Below are 20,697 nucleotides of genomic sequence, written 5' to 3'. Positions count from 1 at the left end.
TACAGCGTATTTTATAACATTTGTCTGCATTACTGTTTATATATATACAATATATTACTATATAAAGTGCACTCTCTTCGATAATTTCTGTTTTCATATAATATTTCCCTCCTGAAAAAATTGATTGTCCTTTAAGTGAGTGAGGGAGTGAGTTGCGTTTTACGCCGCACTCAGCAATATTCCAGCTATATAGCGGCGATCTGTAACTAACCGAGTCTGGACCAAACAATCCAGTGATCAACAACAGGAGCATCGATCTGCGCAATTGGGAACATGTGTCAACCAAGTCAGCGGCCTGACCTCCCGACCCCGTTAGTCGCCTCTACTTCGTTTACTCCTGGAAAGTTCGTTATGCGTGTCTCCAATTTGATTTATGTCCATGTGTTTTCATAAGCTGGGAACTTTAAAGAGATAAATATAGCACAAAGGATTCAATGTTTATTTCAATAACACCACACATATCATTTGATACAAAAAGTTTTATGCAGATTAGTCTGGCCCTACATTTTTTAAATACGTCACAAGTACAATTCTACAACTGACTACCAAAATCCTTCCAAATGTCATCAGCAATTGATATAATGTGAAATGACGAAATTGCAGATACTTCATAAATAATTCACTGAAAGCAATCTCCACACCATTGGAACTGTTCAAACTAACCAACCAAACAATGTCCAGATATGTCTTGGATGGCCGCTATATTGAGACATTCTTCTGAGCCAACATCAGTTGTCATAAAACATTTCGCATGACCTGTGTATGATGTTTCTCGTATTTAAAGTAGAAATGTAAAGCATAAGCTGCATCGTACTGATTGCTGATGATCTTCTGTTCATGGTCGTAATATGTTATGTGATGTGACGGCCATTTTGAATCGAACATTTTCACAGGTCATTTCACTGGTTTTTAGGATAAACTTCTTCCGCAATCGTTTCCTCTGAATCTAGCAGCTGCAGTAATAGTACACTTTGTAGTTATGGTCTCCAACCTCTTACATCCAACGCTCCAGCAGCTTTTAGAGATTTCATTTACTTGCTGCTTTTTTGTTTTATTTTTCTTGTAATCTCAAATTTCTCTTAAAGCATAAAACATATAAAACACATCTTAAAACATACACTTATGTTTCGTTGTTCATTGTGCTTGGAAAATTGTGATGCACCAAGTTCTTCATTGTCAGCATTGCAAATGAATACCACGCATTAGAGGACCTCAAAGGTTCTTGTTCAGACTTTACATAATTCCTTACTAAACATGTATCCATCAAACGGTCCTCATACAACAATATATTGCCAGCAACATATCAGCGACACTGACCAGATCCATCATCAACCCCAGTAGCATCCACGTCAGGATCAGCATCAGCATCAAAACAGTTATAGCATTAAATATGGTTGGAAAAGCACTCAAAGATCCACAACAGGTGTGGGTAACTCGAGAGTAACTACCCTCTCACATGAGCACTTGAAGTCACAAAAGAGACTACTGTCCTGAAAAGAAAAAACAGGGAAATCAGGACACATAAACGTTAATAAACAAAATTATTGTTTCAGGTTTAAGGGCAAAATTCCACGAGGTGAAACTTCCGGTACATACCAGTACATTTGCATTTCGAGAAATGTATTGGAAAGAAAATGATAAACTGAATTTTTTGAATTAACATAAACTACCGGCAAAAGAAAGTTATCACCGACTTCACTTGATCAAAGAATTGAAACCATGGCGAATAACCATTTCGCAAACAGAAATAATTTCCATTAATTTGACAGAAAATTCATTTTAATGCTGGTCTTACACTTGCTGCAGTTAATTAAGAAAAAGTCAAGGGGTCAAAAATAAAAATTATAAAAATCAGAGTTGAATAAAAAAATATCATAATGAAACAAAAGTCAGTGGACACGTCATGTGTAGCGAGTTGGACCACCTCGGGCATCCACACACGTCAAGAGACGTCTCGTCATTGTCGTCGTCTGTCGGTTCGCTGGTGGTACATGCGGTCTCAGTTAACGATCAAGATAATCCCAGAGATGTTCATTGGGGTTCATGTCTGGAGAACACGACCAATGCAATACGTTAAACTAACGTTCACGTTGTGCATAATATTTAAAAATCCTGTCTTGCGTTGTCGTGCTGAAAAATTCCTTCTCTTAACTGTTGTCGAATAAAAGGCACCAAAAGAGGTCTCAACACTTCATCATGTATCGCTGGGCATTCAGATTTCCGCGGATGGTAGTCTTGTTGCTCTCCGGCCACAAATGCCGCCCAATAACATGACGCCTCCTCCATCGAACGGATAAATTTCTTGAACTTCTTGAACCCAGTCGCTCTCCTCGAAAACCTCGAACACTGCCATCGTTTCTGAACCGACCGAACTGACTTTCATCTGTAAAGTGCCACCGACGTACAGTTCGTGCCCATTGCAGTCTACATTGATCGGTCAAGGCAATTTCATGAATGGGGCAGCAGGCGTAAACAAAATGTGTGACATCGTTCAAGATCATGTTCGTCGCTTAGTGCAAATGATTATACAGAACAACGTTGTAGCATGATAATGCCCGCGCCCATGCTGCTGTAACCTACTTTGGACAGGATAACACTGCTCTACTGCCGTGGCCTGTCTTCGTAGAATGTGTTGGTGGAGAGACGCCACTGACCCGATCAGGATCAAACAGTAACGCTAGCTCAACTGGGCCAATATTTGCCCATCACCCCCTGGTGTCTTAAGTGCGTCGCATGCGCCTTACTGTATTTGTGCCATGATAAATAGAAGAGATGTTTTATGGACGACAATTTATTTTTATTCTTTATTACGATGTTTGAAAGCTAGTTCCCGTCCCTTCGCCTAGATTAGAATTAGCTCTGAAACTTCGTGATAAAGACTAAAGAGATGTTGTTATAAATATAACGTAAAACCTAAATATTTACATTTTTATATGAAACACATGTACTTTTATTTCAAACGAGTGAATGATGGCTACCTTCGCAGAAGTGATGATAAACAGTACTGACTGATTGTCTGAGTATGGTGTTACGGCGTTTTTAGCAATATTCCAGCAATATCACGGCGGGGGACACCAGAAATGGGCTTCACAAATTATACACATGTGGGGAATCGAACCCGGGCCTTCGGCGTGACGAGCGAACGCTTTAACCACCAGGCTACCCCACCGCCCCGATAAACATTACTATTACGCATGGTTGAACTACTGAAACATACACAAATTAGTAAACTCCATTTGAAATCCAATCTGTGAATATAGTTGCAAATCGGTCATGACAAAATTATTGTTAACACGCACGTTGTAGCAGTGTTATTGAAAATGTTCTTTTGGCCTACAAATGAGTTGAGGTGAAATTGGGTTAATTCATAAAGAATACACATGTATGTGACTGCTTGTACTTGTCCTGACTAATTCCGGTTATAGCGCTAGTTCCACTGAGATACCATGCCCCAGTTTAACATTGATACTGAATCTTGGCCGAGCGCCAGGCAGGGAAACAACAGTTGCTGTATTAAGGTCTTTTGGTAATGACACGGCTTGGGATCCATCACCGAACACCCGGTGTCCGGGGGGTGCTTTGTCCATTATGATGGCTTGAGTGATAGAGAGAACAGAACAGGTACTTCCTGTAGGTTGTATGACATAAGAATACACAAGAATTATTGACTGTAGAACCAGACCAGAACAGATTTCTTTTGCCCTAAAATGCAAGCTAACTGTGGAAGTGAAATCACTGGTTCATTGAAAGTCAGTGTTGGCGATATTGGCAACCTTGTCCTTCCCGAACACGCCTGTGTAACAATTTGCGTGGAACATACGTGTTTGTTTGTTTCCTGACGCAGGGCGTAAGTATGCTATTGCAGGCTTTGAAGAAACCTCAAGTGACCATCTACTAATACTCCATCTAACAATGCGTTTATTATGTGCAGAATTGCGGATTTTTAATGATCGGAAATGTACGTTGTACAAGTGGACTTAACTACTACTGAGACTGTATTATGTCTAGATTTGTAAGTGACTTGAAAAAAACAAAAAAACAGCTCACGTTGAACATACTACAGCGCATCATATATATTGTTGGCACATTAAGTTTTCATTTGGTCATTACTGCTCAAACTACCACTGGTCACTACAACTATCAAGCACCGTGTTCATGATTCCTGTATGATGATTTCTTTGAAAGAACACTGGAGCATGCAAGTCGCAACTTTGTGTTATATGCTGATACCACACCTCAACAGACTTTTCATGCACTGTACTGTTCAAATTGACCAAATTAACTAACTGCAATCTTTTTTTTAAGATGTTCCACCAGGTGTAAGTGTCCGTACATGCAGATCAGTTGGAGGACTCCAAAACCATTACAGTCAGTAAGAGTCAGGTCGGCTCCACTCCTTTCGATTAAGTCAAACACGTCCTTGTGTCCACATGCGGCCGCCACCATTGCTGGCGTCCTCTGAGACTGTCCTCTATTATTGATGTCAACAAGTTTCTTTGACAGGACAGCTTGAACAATGTCCTCATTTCCTCCCATACAGGCCATGTGAAGGACGGTGTTTCCGTTTGTGTCACATTTTTTCATGTCACATTTGTTATTCACAAGTAAATCAAATGTGTTTCTTTGTCCATTCTTTGCTGCAAGCATTACAGGTGTCATCTGGTTTTGTCCACAACTGTCAATATGAATAAGACCCTGTGTCAGAATACACTTTACTATGTCCACATGGCCCAGGGCACAACTTGTATGAAGGATGGTGTTTCCATCTTCATAGACTTGTGTGTCACACTGGTTATTTAGAAGCAGCTTAAAAACGTCTGTATGTCCACACTCTGCTGCAAGCATGACTGGTGTCTTTCCAGTATTGTCTCTACTGTTAATAGAAGCAATGTTTTCTTTGAGGATATACTTAACAATTTCAACATTGTTTCCTGCACATGCGACATGAAGGATATTCATACCGTTTTCATTTATTATTCGCAAGACGCATTTCTTCTTGATGAGAAGCTGAAAGACACTTTGGTGCCCAAAGTTTGAAGCAAGCATCACAGGTGTCATCCCGTTGTACCCCTTGCTGTTAATGTCAACTTGGACATTGGTGAGGATATATTTCACTATCTTCACATGTCCTCCAATACAGGCGATGTGAAGGATGTTGTTTGCATCTGAATCAACAGTTGAAAGATTACTTCCGTTCCTCACAAGTACGTCAAACACTTTCCGATGTCCAAACCTTGCTGCCGCCATCACTGCTGTCCTGTTACAGTGTCCTGTAATGTTTACATCAACTGTTTTCTTTGACAGAATATATCTCACTATCTTCAAATGTCCTTTGATAGAAGCCACGTGAAGGACAGTGTTACCGTCATCATCTGTCAGTGACAAGTCGCACCCTTGTCTCACAAGAAGGTCAACTAGTTCCCGGCGTCCCCCCTCAGCTGCTATCCTGACTGGTGTCCAGCCACACCTTCCTCTGCTGTTTATGTCCACCAGTTCATGAGATAAAATTTGTCTGACTTGAGCGAGGGTCCCTTTTCTGCAGGCTTTATGCAGGATGTTGTCTTCTTGGCGACTGTCATCCAGATTTGTAGCTGAAAGAAACAACAAGCTTCAAAAATATTCAGAAATAATTGTATAATAAAGTAAAAAGAAGCATATAAAACTATGAATAGTTGTCCAGCTGTTGGAAACCATAGACATCTTTTGTAAATATTCATATTATACACAGAATTGCTAACGGATATTTAAACTGATGATAAACGTCGTTTTTGGGGTGGTGATTGGTGTTGTGTGGAAAACGCAAACAACGAAGCCGAAATTTATTATGGAAAGAAGATTGGCATTGTAATAGATACCATAGGTGGAGTAGAAATAGAAGCGGAGTTTGATAATGATATTGATAACGCCTTTTTTCGTACCTGAGATTAATCTCTGCCCAACTTCCGCATCATCCATACCTGAAGAGACATGAAAGGAAACCAGATATTCTATGCACATTTAGCTTGAAGCAGGTCATTTTTATTCACATGTAGAATTGTAATATAGACTAAACAAAAGCCACGACGAGCATACACAAGACATTCTCGTGGCTGATTGTGTTGATTTATAAACTGTTCCGAGCCTTTTATGCAATACTTACCCTTCTTTCTACGTCTGTAAATAACAAAGCTAGAGTTAAACGAGGGATCTCTATTGGATATTGACACTTCATTGTGTCTTGGTGTAACGTTCAGCAAGAGATCGTAGTAATCACTCCAAGGATTGCACAATGTATGAACTGGTTATTACACGCCACAAGCTCGGAGAATCTCTATTTAGGAATTGAATAAGTGTGCTACATTACAAATGGGGATAAGTCATATTGAACCAGATGACCAGAAACGTTTTACTTATGTGTAAGTGGTCACCTGGCAGCACAATTACTGCCATGTTGCTGAGCAATATATGTGATGCCAGGTCTTGGGTTGGATTATTCCATTCAAACACGTCCTTGCATGTATATAAAAACATGGAGGATGATCAATGTCATATGTTTAAACCACATTATACCGGTTAAGCATTATTGGCTGCAAATGCATAAAATACTCCTAAATGTATTTATGCGTGATTTAAGCAGTGCGGTTTGCTCAGGAATTCAAATGTGTTAGAAGAAATAACAATACAATAACTGCCAAATGCTATATCGTATACATATGAATCATATGAATATGTAGTACAATATCATGGTTGTAGTAGCAAATCTTACTTTCAATTTATTTAATCAGATGCACTAGTTTACATGGAACATTCTCTTTTGAAAATCATATTTTGAATCATATCAAATTATGGACTTTTTTTAATTGTTTGTGACAGCAGCACCTACCTTATTAGGATAACGACTATGCTGACAGAGCCAACAATGACAAGTAATGCGACGATAACAACTGGTATGATGACTTGGATATCATTCTCAGAGCTTGTACTGTCTGTCTGTGCCAGTGTCGTGGTAAGGGTTGTCGTGGTAAGGGTTGTATTATTATCGATGGTAGGACCGACATTGGTTTTACCTGCACATGAGGATCAGAGTCAGAGAATGTGTACATGGGAGTGAGTGAGTGAGTTTCGTTTTACGCGGCACTAAGAGATTTTCCAGCTATATGGTGGCGGTCTGTAGATAATCGACTCTGGACCAGACAATTCAGTGATCAACAGCATGAGCATCGATCTACGCAAATGGGATAAGGTGACATGTTCCAACCAAGTCAGTGAGCCTGACCACCAGATCCCGTTAGTCACCTCTTACGACAAGCATGTGTTACTGAAGATCAACATGGGAAAAAGCTAAAGGTGGCGCTGTACAGAAAAGTTTTGATGGCAGTTAACCAGTTGCAATATATCTGATCCACACCTTATAGTTATGCACGTTCTATTCCTATTTAACTTTACCTTATCTATACTTTTCAAAATTATAATACGATGGCAGTGAAAATGAAATTCACAACTTATTTATTGTTCGCATTACGTTAACATTTAACTTATCGTTAGCTGTGTAATAGTATGTTCGTCTTGTGCGTTGTCGTCATAATACCTGGGTTAATCTCACAAAAGTCCCCGATGTGATTATCAATGCAGCCCCAAGTGCAGTGCCCGTTGACTTGTGTACAGGTGTGTTGCTTGCACTTGGTGCTACAGGCTTGATCACACTGATCTCCATAGAAACCCACATTGCATCCTTCATAGCATCGTCCGTTTTCTTTGTCACAGTGCAGGGAGTTCTGTGGACGAATATGACAGTTTGGAGGACAGTCAAGATGACATCCGTCTCCATATCTCCCTGGCTCACATTCTTCTTCACCGTATACGGAAACACCTAGAGTATAGGATGTGCGTTTGTCAAAGAAAAAAACAGTGTACTGGTATATGAACATCCAAGACTATGTATATATTTGGCTATAATCTAACACATACACAAAATCTCTCCGCAACACATCCTGATGATAACCCACATGATAAATGACAGCATAACTCTCATAGAGGTATCTACGATATGCACTCACACAATACAATTGATACAAAGGTTACTGTAAGTACATGAATCAGTCAAAAGTACTTACTAGAAGCAATCACAACTATATGTACAAGAAACCATCAAAAGTACTTACTGGAAATAAAAGCAACTATCACAAATATCCACTTTTCCCCGTATTGAGAATTCATGATGGTCACCTGAAATAAGGTGATCTGTATTAATAACTGTAACTGTGTAATGGTGAGGTGAGGTGAGGTGAGGTAATGGTGAGGTGAGGTGAGGTGAGGTCTAACGTCGCACTTAAGAATATTTCGCTCATTTCACGACGTGCATGCGTGTGTATGTGTGGCTGCCCAGACTTGAACTGGTTTTATAGTGCTAGCTCACTGAGATACCATGCCCCTCAAATACCACACATTATACTGACTCCGAGCAGACCAGTCCTTGATGAACCCATTAATGCCAAGCGCCAGGCAGGGACCAACAATTACGTCTTCTGGTATGGATCGAACCTGCCACCTTCTGCTCTCCGAAGGCGGTTGTGAAGAAAGATGAATAAGCACAAGAGTCACAAATGTTACAAAAACCGTTTTGTCATCGGACACTGTGTACTCTTCAGTAGGTAAATCACACTTCAGATCACCACGTATAAGGTTTTATCAATGTTTGTCCTCATGATAGAAACGGCAAACACTTTCAACATCCATAAGAAATCTCTGCTAGAATCAGAATCGATTGTGCAAGTTGGTCGGGTGGGTAGAGTGGATGGCGTGAATGGCTGTAGCGTTGCTCATGCTATCAATCACTGTTTTGTCTGTCAGGCCACTGGCCAGAATATAGCTTGTTTGAACAACAAGCATACTACATATAAGAGGAATGTAATGAGAAGCTTATCTGGTCATATACATTTTAATATAGTTTATAGATTATATGGTGCAAATACTGACACGCAGATCCAAATTCATGGAGTAAGCACAAAATGAAAGTGTTCTGTCACAGTGGATGACACCAACAATGACCTTCATATACATCAAGGCTCGAGTAACCTGAATCTTCACACGAACATCCCAGCCCCAGACTATCCCACAACGAACTTGAAATACTTCTCACCAGCGTTAAGTTCAACCTATCAGTAAAAGGTCTGTATTGTATTTATTTTAAAATATCAAAAGGGATAACCATGTATGACTACTTACCAAGTTTCGCTCCAAGATGCCCAAATTCACATCCACTTTTCTTTTCTGATCACGTCAGTTGTGCTTAATATCAAATACCTTTCAGAGGTGACTGATATGTGCCTCTCCTCTCATTGTGCCTTCGCCGTCTCGGTGTGCTGCGTGTAAACTTACATGCTACCTCTATTGCTATCTATGTATTGATCAGTGTAACCTTTAACACATATGCGTGAATTAACAGACAATAAAATATCTCAAACACAGATGCGACATATAGATGTATAGAAGACCCAGCCCACTCCAAACATAGAGACAGGGACGACATTATACACCCCTCAGTCGACACCTTGACTACACAGATGACGCAATGACATACAAACTAATGGTTAGTACGTCGTCAATAGAGAAAAAACCCCAGTCATTCCTGTTGTATGACATCTTGTACAACCATCACATCAGATCGACTCTCACGTGCACATTTTTCGTGTTCCCTAAGTATTTTATTTAGTTTGAATCTAACGGGCATTTACAGTCAACTGAAGCACACAAAGAGACTTATAAATATTCATATACCATTCAAGCCACAATCAAGTGTCACTACATTCTGTATTCTGACCTGTCGCTGAATGTCCAAGGACTGCATTTAATCCGAACACAAGAGCTATCTTTAAACATGAGAGTTATGTGTGTCAGATCAAAGTTAAATAATTGTCCCATTTTCAGTACTGAATCTAGTTCAATATAGAAACGTGGGCTAATACACATGTGATATTCTATGTGTACTATCCCTGTCAGTTCAGTGTTTATTGGCACCTTTATTCTACAATGAAATATCTGAAACAGGGAGAAGCAAGCAAAATGTAATTCAATGTTACAAGCGCTGCTGCAACACAATAACTTGTGAAGAGCATGTTTCATAGAACAGGCATGTCGTAGTGTAGTGACATGGTGTAGTTGTATAGAATATACACAAGACGTCCTTCTTGTACATGGTCTGTCAATCATGATTCGTTTGTCATCAACAGAGACATCAAATATGACGTCCATAAAGTGTATACACATAGCGTAGCGTATATTAGTCATGCAACTGCAAACTGCTCTATGCATGATGTCTGCATTACAATTGCAATGCTATTACGTCTTTACATTGATTCGATAAATACGGGTTACAACTCTCGGCAACAAATGTCATTCCTCAGTGTGTTCAACAGATTAATACAGTTTAATAGGCACATTCTGTAAAATTGTGCTTTGGCCCCCGAAGAGATTAATTTAGTGGAAAGCAGTCCAAATACTTCATTGTAATTTGAATTTCAAATTGAAGAATTGATATCAATGCGAATGTAAATTTAATTTCGCATGCCTAAAGTGTATCCATATTGATGGACACGAAAATGAATATATCCAGGAGCAGTTTATGGAGATGTTGTTACTCATGTAAACGCTCCTCTGTAATACACAGTTTCAAATACGTATGGTTAAGGGAATTAAAACATCATCTTATAATGATATTTCTTAATCAGCTAAAGGATGTCGCGTGGATGTTTGTGTGACCAAATAAAGAAATCTTATCAAAATGTTTCTCACTATTTCGGCGACGATGATTATAGGCTCATGTCTCAATCAGTTAGGTCCACATCTTAAGGGCACAAGCTACATTGAACTCATCTGTTTCTAAGGTACATTGAACTGATCTGTTTCTAAGGTACATTGAACTGATCTGTTTCTAAGGTACATTGAACTATTTATTGGTTGCAAAATTATCTTTGTTATTGAGCTACCTCATACTGTGTAAGAGTGAGTGAATGAGTGAGAATGGTTTTACACCGCCTATAGAAATATTCCCTCCGATCAGGCTACCCCTCCGAAGAATAGATCAGAGCCTGACCAATACAGAATTTGATACAAGTCATAATCTGTACATGCAGTAAATTGCATTACCACCATGTGGAATATGAGACACATCACACTAGCAATGCACATCTCTCGTGTTGCACCATAGACTGTCACGGAAACTTAACTTAGTCGCGGGTGAACAAGTCAGTTGAACTACGACCCACAATTCACTAGAACAATGTACGTTTGATGTGGGGTTTTCATGTGCCGTAGTGTTGTCATAAAGTCAAAGGACTTGTTGCTATGAACTATGTCTACATTATGAACATTCTAAATTCGCAAGTATTAGAAGTGTAATCTGAACCGTTATATACATTGTCCTACATTGTGAACCACAGACAGCTGGTTGTAATTATATTGGTTCCCAGATCAATTCTTGCTCTTGATCCCGGGCTGTCATGAGGTGAAATTGCATATGTGATGAGGATGTCAACTGATATGTGTACACTAATATCCTGGTAACGTGTTGGTTATTTTCTATGCTGTATAAATACTTGATGTAAACAAAATATTGTGGTTGCTTGACTACGACAGCTATTTGACAGCTTAACAACTGCAAGTGTCATAATCAAACACAATGTGGAACCATTGAGCCCTCGCGATCAACGGACTGAAGTGAAGATCCTGACGTGATCTGCATACTATTGCCGTGAGATCAGATTATCGTCATTAAAATCCTATCAGTTCTGGAAGGGTTTGTAACGACCGTAAATAGTGATTAAAATATCAGCCTGTAACTTCCCCTTGTTTTCCCGCACTGCTGTCTGTATACAGATTATACCTCGTTTGTCGTGATTCCTCGCGAACTGTGAATTTGACCATGATGTGTGGGGAATGTGCAGAGAGGTTCAGATATTATAGTCGGAAACGGGAAACTATTCCTACATCTTCACATCACTCTGTTGATTTCACTTCTGTAGAGACCCTCCCGGGACAAAGTCACAATTAAACCCGACAATGTCATTACTTGTACCGCTTCATCAAACTATAAGGAAACATAGATCTCCTTTCGCATACCGATCATTTGCCGAAAAGGAAATGTTCATCTCATTTTAAGAAAGGCATTAACCAGAAATATTTCCCGAATGAGTAAAAGGAACATAAAACCACCATAGTTGACCACACAATATTTATCCAGATGTGAGAATCTGCTGAATGAAGTACCTTTGTTGTAAGAGTAGTTCGTGCAACCTACGTTGTGAGTGACATCAGATTGTGAGTATAAAACACTAAAGAGAAAGTGGTGGATAAGATTGGACCACAATACTGCTGTTAGGGTTGTAAATGTTGACAATGGAGATTCATGCCCCCTGCTACTTAAATTGAATATATATGTATAACGTCATCGTCTGAGAATAACCAGTATCCACATTAGACTTCCATTTCTATTAAGGGTAAAGTACAGGCTCAAATAATGTTAAATAGACTTTGGCATTTAAGAAACCAGGCATTAAAGTGTCAGAAGTATTTAACCGATAAAGAGAGAAAACATTTAAGAATAATATCGTTTTAAACATATTATTTTGTCATATTGGTATTTTCGGGACCAATACGTCTTTTATGTGTGACTCAACATCATCAATGAATGCTACGGAACTGATGCTGAACTTCGGTCCACCAAAGTCCACCTCGTTCAACTAATACGACTAATATCAATTCATGGGATCTTTTGCTTATCGTTGCTGACACATATTAGTTCCATTCTATTGTTATTTCAAATGTTAACCTAAAGTGTGTGTTTGAAAATCATTTCAGAGGCAATTTTGTAGAGAGATTTACTTATCTGAATATATTATATTATCCTCATTAAGTTTAAGATATTGTAACAGAATGTCCATGTTAAGCTTCTCTTTCTGATCGTCAGTAATTGTGTAGTTGGAATTATTGATGATAAACATCATCCTTTCAATGTTGTAGTTATAAATTATATATCAAATATACAATGTGTAACACTAAAACTGTTGAAGTCATAAGTATTTACAGGATGTCTTATATATAGCTGATTGTTTCACAGATACACATACATGCCTAACATTTGCACCAGCACGCAGCCATTGACTATTGTAAAAAGTCAAAAGCGTGTTTAAAAGATCGGTTCTCATGTACTTGTTACACTTATAAAATTCCGCCTTTAACGCCTTTTGCTTAGTTTCTGTAAACGAATTCACTCATTTTGATGAACAAATAGAATAAAGTGTAATCAAATACGAATATATTCATGAAAATGAAGTTGAGTATAATGGGTATAAACAAACCTTAATAACGCTTGCGCACATACCCTTAAATTGTCTGTTTGTTAATGGCGTCAAAAAATGGTCTTCCTTCAATGCCTAATGGCCATTTAAAGAGGAATGTGCCCAGCTTCAGAGTTTATCTACTATATCCGTGCAGTGCTGAACAAGAGAAATAACACGTAAATATGATGCAAAAACATATAGGAATATTGTACAATGTACTGATAATTGTAAAATATAAAAATGATTACTATTGATATTATGAACAATGTCATTATTTTGTTGCTTTTGTTCAAAATATCAACAGTAGGCTTCAGGAGGCTGAGTGGGTTAGATAGCTGACTTTGTGTGCTAGCGATTAGGTGCCTGTGAGTGGATTCGTATCCTGGGTGATACTCTAACCTGACAAAAGTATCAGAATCGGTACTTTACTGAGAATGTATAATAAAAAAAATAGCATATGTCACAACAGTAAACTTAAAGTATTACTTTCTAAAAACGTTCAAACTAAAGTAGATGTAACCATACATGAACATAGAATTCAAGAAGTCATGAACTTCTCGTTGTTTTATCTCTAACATGAAGGGTTTTTCAGCAGATGTTTCTTAGTTTTATGCAATATATTTGTCGCTTTTGTTGAAAGAAATGAATAGAAATAAAGCTATTGATATTGGACATCATAGTTTTTCCGAAAAACAACAACATGGACTTGCATTCCCAGCACTGCTGTATGTATTCAACAGCCCTTGTACAGTTTACCCCAACACTTTAGCAATGAATTAAGAGTGATTAAGTTTCATCTTGTAGAAAACTGGGTAAAATAGAAATGAAAACGTAATAATATAATTGGCTTCGTGCAGCATATATCAATGAATTTTAACATGGGGCGTATTCAACTACCAGACATTACATCCGCAATAGCAGGACACAGTAACACTCGTAGCCGTAAAAGGAATATGAAACACGGTGATGCTAACCCCAGATATTGTTGATTCATACACTAATAACTCATATGTTGATAGGTCGGGTGATGTAAACATGGACTAACACTTTAAACAAGTTATGAGTAATACATCGAAGAGTTTAGAGCACACATGGAGTCAGGGTTTGATTGACATGTGACCCAAATTTCAACCATCTACGCTGGGTAGGTATTTCTAGGTAAATATGATGAATGGGACAGTTCAAAGAGTAGGGAGCCCTATGCTCGATATTCCATTGGTATTCTGTAGTAGTGCATGCATCTACAATATCTCCTGGACTAACGGCGAGTTGAAAATGTGAAGGTTTTGGATGGGATTGCCAGCAATAACAAATGTAAGGATGGTTCATATATGACCGGAATCCGCTGTATGGTTACACGCATACACGCATGTACACCACTTAAAATCAATAATTGCCCCTCGGGTGCCGTATACTTGATGTGTCTCACATCACCATTAAGGAGCATTCCTAAATATGACAATTTAGAGTAAGAAATGAGGCCCAATGCAATGTATGTTCGGGAAACAATCCAATAGTGATTCGTAAACACACAATAATGACATAGCCGGAATATAAAATTGAATCAGCTTTCAGCAAATAAGTTGTCATGATTATGGTCAGAAGTTTGTTCTACTCCAACCGCAGGCACACATATATACATACATACCCACATACACTCGCACATAGACACACATATACATAGACACACAGAAACTACCATGTATACACACACACACTTCCATCCATCCAAACACCACACACACACTAACACACGGACGGACGCACGCACGCACACACACACACACTGCGTGTAGGATATGGGTCCCCACAGCATGACACTCCCATCACCATATCCGTCAACCTGGGCGACATATTTCAGGGCGACACATTTCTGGGCAAAACTTTCTTTTTCGACTTCGATAGTTTTGTCACTGAACCATACAGTTTTGCAGTTTTCGCCAGTTTTGTAGATTCCAGAATCGAAAGTTATTGCGAAACTGGATCATTGGCATTTTTAAGCTGGATCCGTCGACGTCCATGTAATTTAATCAGGGCCAAAATTTTATCTCGAAGTCCAGCTTCTTGTAAGCGAAAATGAATTACTTAAACTGCTGCTGTACAGTTCGATTCCGGAAATGAAGTGCCCGGATGTACCTATCCTCCGCTGTAACGGTAATCCGAGGCTCATCACTTCGAGACCGTAGAACAACTGATGGTACTCTGGTGAACATCGAGATGACTCCCTAGCCTCCAATGGCAATGTTTCGGTTTAGAGCAGTCGGAGCATTATGAAATTCTTTCGTTAAGATTAAAAATGCCAATGATCGTCTAAAAGCAAAACGGCCTTATATAAGCAGTGTCCCTTCTCACGATTCCTCAGATCTGCAAGTTCACATTCGAACCCTTTTGTTCTCCGTGACATTTTCATGCAAGTTAAATCTTTCGAACGTAAACGTGCAGTAAAGCTTCCATAGATGCATTTTGGCGCTGTGCAGTCGTTCCATGTATTCAAACCAGCATTATAGTGGCGACATTCTAACAAGGAAGCACTCGTTTTAAAAAATATTTTGAATTTCATACATCAATATCACCTATGCGTTTCTTTTTGGTAGAGTACATATACTTGGGTTACATAAAAAAGTTTAGTAAATCTTTTTCACGTTGATGGATTCACTTCGACATATCAAAATAAGATGTTAGTACCTTTCAAAGGCGTTTTATGTCCTCTTGTATTCTTTGAGCTTCAACATATATTCTATGGAAAAGGTATTGACATCTTCCACACAATCACGTTATATAAATCATGATGTGTGTATGTCTCTGTTTTCTCTCAGTGTTGTCTAAGGCCGATATTTGCACCAACTCCTAAATAGTCGAGAGTGGTAAAGAAATAACTTTCATGGATACCATTGCCATCTTCCAGTATGTTTGCGACATGATGATAATATAATTAACCAAATTGACTGGACATCCGATCCACTGCTGAGGCGCCTCATGAGGAGCCTAACTTAATCAATGACCGTGTTTTCGTATTTATCGGAGAGCAATTACCCAGTTAAATGTGAGGTGCAGTCATCTCTGTGAACGAATGCTCTTATTTGCGATTTACAGCCATGCTGTGTTGAAAAAAAGCATTACATTAATAATAAATATATTTATACTCACTCACTCACTCACACACACACACATGTACCTACCACAATATCACAGATAAAACTCAGTTTGCTGCTTTGAAATATTGTATGGAATACATATCCCCAGCGACCGTGAATTAAGGTGTCACTGGAATGAGACTACCTCTGAGGTATAATTTATGAGAGATGTCTGTGATATCAACATTTTCTTCTGAATATTCATAATTCACACAGAGGGTGTAGTTGGGTAGTTGAAACCTCATTGAATCTGTTTCTATGAACTCTGACCTTCGTTTAGTGTCATAGATCAATGCTGCAGGCAAAGCCAGAAACTCGTGTTTTTATTAGTTTATTGGCGCGTATTTCTGAGGACAGGTAAGTTTTATATGAGAGCAAAACCCATCAATCACCCATTAATGTTATTCTCATTCAGCTGTTAACTTACATCACATAGGTGAGGATAAACAAAGAAATTTAATACACTTACAGATTAACTTTAATGTATGTTTTATGGCCATTTCAGGAAAGCGATGGACATTCAGGTTGTTCTGACTGCAGCGCTGACGCTTTTGTCAACACAAGGTAAGTATTGAATGACAACGGGTACTTTGTTATTATAACACAAGATAAATGCAACTTTTATTATTTATAAAAAACTGATGGCTTAGTATACGTACATGTCACTGCCGTGGAAATGATAACGAGGTTAACATCTTTGGTCATGTGGACAAGGCGTCCGACTTCGGATAAGACGGTCCTTGGTTGGAATCCTGGTACGGGACTTGGAAATTGCATTACCGCTACATTTCGATGGTCATGTCATTCACGGTCAAAAAAAATCCTATTTGTTACAGCGGACATTTGTTTGGATGGGCAGCACTGTTCAAACTGTTCCCGTTCATCAAAATACTGCTTCACAGATTGCCACCCTGGGTATTTCGACCTCAAATGCAAATCACGCTGCAGTAAGAATTGCAAAAATAGGAAATGTAGTCAAGATCTAAATGGCGTTCCAATATGCTCTGAAGGTTGTGTTCCTGGTTTCTACGGCACCCAATGCAATATCCCGTGCCCAAGTCCAACAGGAAACTGTACGAAATGTCCCCAAGGATGTGATGGGCAATTCTGTCATCTTAACTCATCTTGTGTTCCTGGGTGCCCCGACTTATACTATGGGTCAAATTGCAAGATGTGTTCACACAGATGTCGGTCTTGCAACATGATAACAGGCAGGTGCGATGAGTGCCTTGATCCGTATTCAGGCCAAGACTGTCAATTTTCGCGTGAAAACTGTTCAACAATTGACTGTGTACAGAAGTGCGCACCTGGATTATATGGACACACATGCTCCAAGAAATGCAGCAAGAACTGCCAAGCTTACCCTGCTACCAATAACAGTTTGACAAGTACCAGTTCCAACATCTGTATTTCTGAATGTCACAGACATAGCGGAGAGTGTATCAATGGGTGTGTGGATGATTGGATTGGGCCTAGCTGTTCCTCTGAAGTCAAATGCAACCCGAATTGTATTGGTTGCAATGAAACTGTTTCTTGTGTTGAGGGATGTTTACCTGGTTACTATGGAGATGACTGTAAGCCTTGTTCTGAAACCTGTTTCAATCAGACATGTCACCCCAAGAACGGTTCCTGTGACACTGGATGTTTCCAGGGATATCATGGACAGTTCTGTAACGAGTCCTGCACTAACTGTCCGAGGGGCGCCTGTCATCGACGTACTGGGATATGTTCTGAAGGTAACGGTTTACCTACTACATATCTTAACATATCTGGTCACGATTCAATACTGTACATAAGAGCAAAGCAATTACTTCGTGTGTTGTCAATTAAAAGCTGCTTTACATTGTACATAGACACACACACACACACGCACACACACACCCATATATGTAAATGTATATGCACATATATGCACACACATGTATGTACTTTTAATTAACGATCGTCTTTTATTTTGCTACTTTGATGTTTAATAATGCGTTGATTAATACCAAAGCAGGAGAGAGAGATTTGTGTGGATAAGGTAATATGCATCTTCATATACTGACGAAAATGTAGGTGTTCTCCCTGGAAGGTTAAGGAAACTAGTTTTATGATACATTGTCATGAATATATTTTCTCCATGTTAAGTTTGCAACTTCACGTTCATGTTATTGAACGTTACACAATTTGGATGTTTGTGTATGCCTAGTTTTATATAGGCAGCGCCTGGGGTTCAGATTACTACACAATATCATATTCAAGATGTGACTAACTCATCCGGGGAGCCCTGGTCGTCATGTCAGGGCCTACAGGCTTCGGGTTGCCACAGTAGCTTCACTCAATGCTCCGCTGTCGTTGCGTCAGTATCAAGGCAAATGATAGTGACCTTTTGGGGTGTCTCCTGTTACCAGATGACAGTATTGCCAGTGATTGGTTATGATAAAACTTTGCTCAAATGACTGACAAACTGAAGCACAGAAACGTTTTTCCGTCCGTAGCCTATTAAAAGATAAAGGGATATTCAAAAAAAGGTATCAAAACTATTTATATTTTATATCGTTTATGAGATTAATTGTTTAAAAGTGTGAATAAAACACTCACTGATGCACATTTAAAATAGGGGATTTTCAATAAAACGTTGTCACAACTATGAATTATATATCTTGAATGCGATACATAGTTTAACAGTGTATTAGGTAATTCTTTTGCTGTCATTTAGAAGTAGGAATGTAGACTATAGACACATTTTATGGATAGCAACTTTTGTATTTCGTGAGCGCGATTTAAATCCATTCCATTCGTATTTTGAGAGGCGATTTTGGCGGTCCATCGATAACTTATTGTCATGTTTATTTTCTGATTGCTGTCGCATGACGTAAGTAGTTGAACCAACACATTTACCAGCTCTGGTTTGTGAAATGATTTCTATGCACCGATCGTAAAGGCTGACAAAACTAACGAAGGTTGTTTATGGATTGGGTTATAACGAATCATACATGTGCTGACAACTGCTTTGTTTTATTCCTTTTGCTTCAGGACAGAGTAACAGCGATGGTACCATAATCGGGATATCAACCGCATTTGTGCGTTTTGTCTTCGCAATCATTGTATCAGGGTGCGTATAAACTCTTCCAAGACAACGAGAATCCCTCTCATTTACCTTATTAGATACTTAGGCACTGTACCTAATATACTAGTACTCTGTGTAGTAGAGAACATTTGGAGATATCTGAATATTTGGCTGAGATTCAAACAAAATGAAAACCAGCTATGAAATTCGCATGTCTGCATGCATAGGCAGTGATTTGTTCAGGTGCAATAAAGTACGAAAAAGCAGAAAACACGCAAAAACGCAAGGATGTGAGAGCATGGAGACCAACATGTAATACACGTGCAGCAGGATGCGTCTCATTTGTCAGCCCTCGTATCTGTACAGCATGTGAATAGAAAAAACGCCATCAGCCGACTGCACACAAACGGCTCGGCTCCTGCCGTCGCCAGGTGTTTTCAAGTATCGCCAAGCACCATTACCAGCCTATGGTACCGTTATTATACATAGGGGGCAACACGTGACCTATCCAGATCCGGTCGACCACGTGACAGGTTCATAAAGGTTAGTAATTTATGTGATGGACCCCTCTACAGATACATCAAATCCAGGATTGTGTAGGCCTGATTTCAGCCCAGACAGTGAGGAGCCATCAACGTGACGACCAGTTTGAGGCGTCAATCTGACTGATAGTCGGCTGTTTAGTGACGAATCACAACTTTTTTACTTCTCCGTACAGACAGAAGACTTCGTGTTTACAGAGCTTTTTGTTACAAACTGCATACAGGAAGTGGACAGGTTTGGTGACGAAGGTGTAATGATGTGGGCCGCGATCTCACAAACCGACAGAAGGGAATTGGTACACGTCCAGGGAATTTAGCAGCACAACGTTACACAGATCAAATTCTTCGGCTCCCCTTCTTTCCTTTTATGTTGGGCGGTGGGGTAACCGAGTGGTTGAAGCGTTTGCTCGTCAGGTCGAAGACCCGGGTTCGATTACCCACATGGATACAATGCGTGACGCCAATTCCTGGTGTCCCCCGCCGTGATATTGCTGGAATATTGCTAAAAGCGACTTAAAACCAAACTCACTCACTAATATTATGCAAGGAGCAAATGTCGTTTTTCAACAATGCCTGACAATGGTCTTCTGTACGTACCACAATATCCAAGTACTGCTATGACCCTGAAGGTCTCCAGATCTAAACTTCATCAA

The 20,697-nt window shown here is 39.3% G+C and overlaps 1 protein-coding gene across 1 annotated transcript; it reads right to left on the bottom strand.

The window, feature by feature from the left end:
• Nucleotides 1-3,901: 3,901 nt before the first annotated feature.
• On the bottom strand, nucleotides 3,902-9,826 carry LOC124269369 (ankyrin repeat domain-containing protein 29-like). The gene is made up of 5 exons (XM_046704386.1): nucleotides 9,800-9,826; nucleotides 7,704-7,849; nucleotides 6,140-6,153; nucleotides 5,919-5,957; nucleotides 3,902-5,591 (listed from the first exon to the last, which is right to left on the bottom strand). Exons 1-5 carry the CDS (start codon nucleotides 9,824-9,826, stop codon nucleotides 4,279-4,281), a joined length of 1,539 nt encoding a protein of 512 aa, XP_046560342.1. The 3' UTR covers nucleotides 3,902-4,278.
• Nucleotides 9,827-20,697: the final 10,871 nt, after the last annotated feature.

This window comes from Haliotis rubra, unplaced genomic scaffold (assembly GCF_003918875.1).
Source record: "Haliotis rubra isolate DU_JTF1 unplaced genomic scaffold, ASM391887v1 Scf1442, whole genome shotgun sequence".
Classification (NCBI taxonomy): Eukaryota; Metazoa; Mollusca; class Gastropoda; order Lepetellida; family Haliotidae; genus Haliotis; species Haliotis rubra.
The sequence above is the reverse complement of the archived record's forward strand: the minus strand, read 5'-3'. Positions and strand labels throughout refer to the sequence as shown.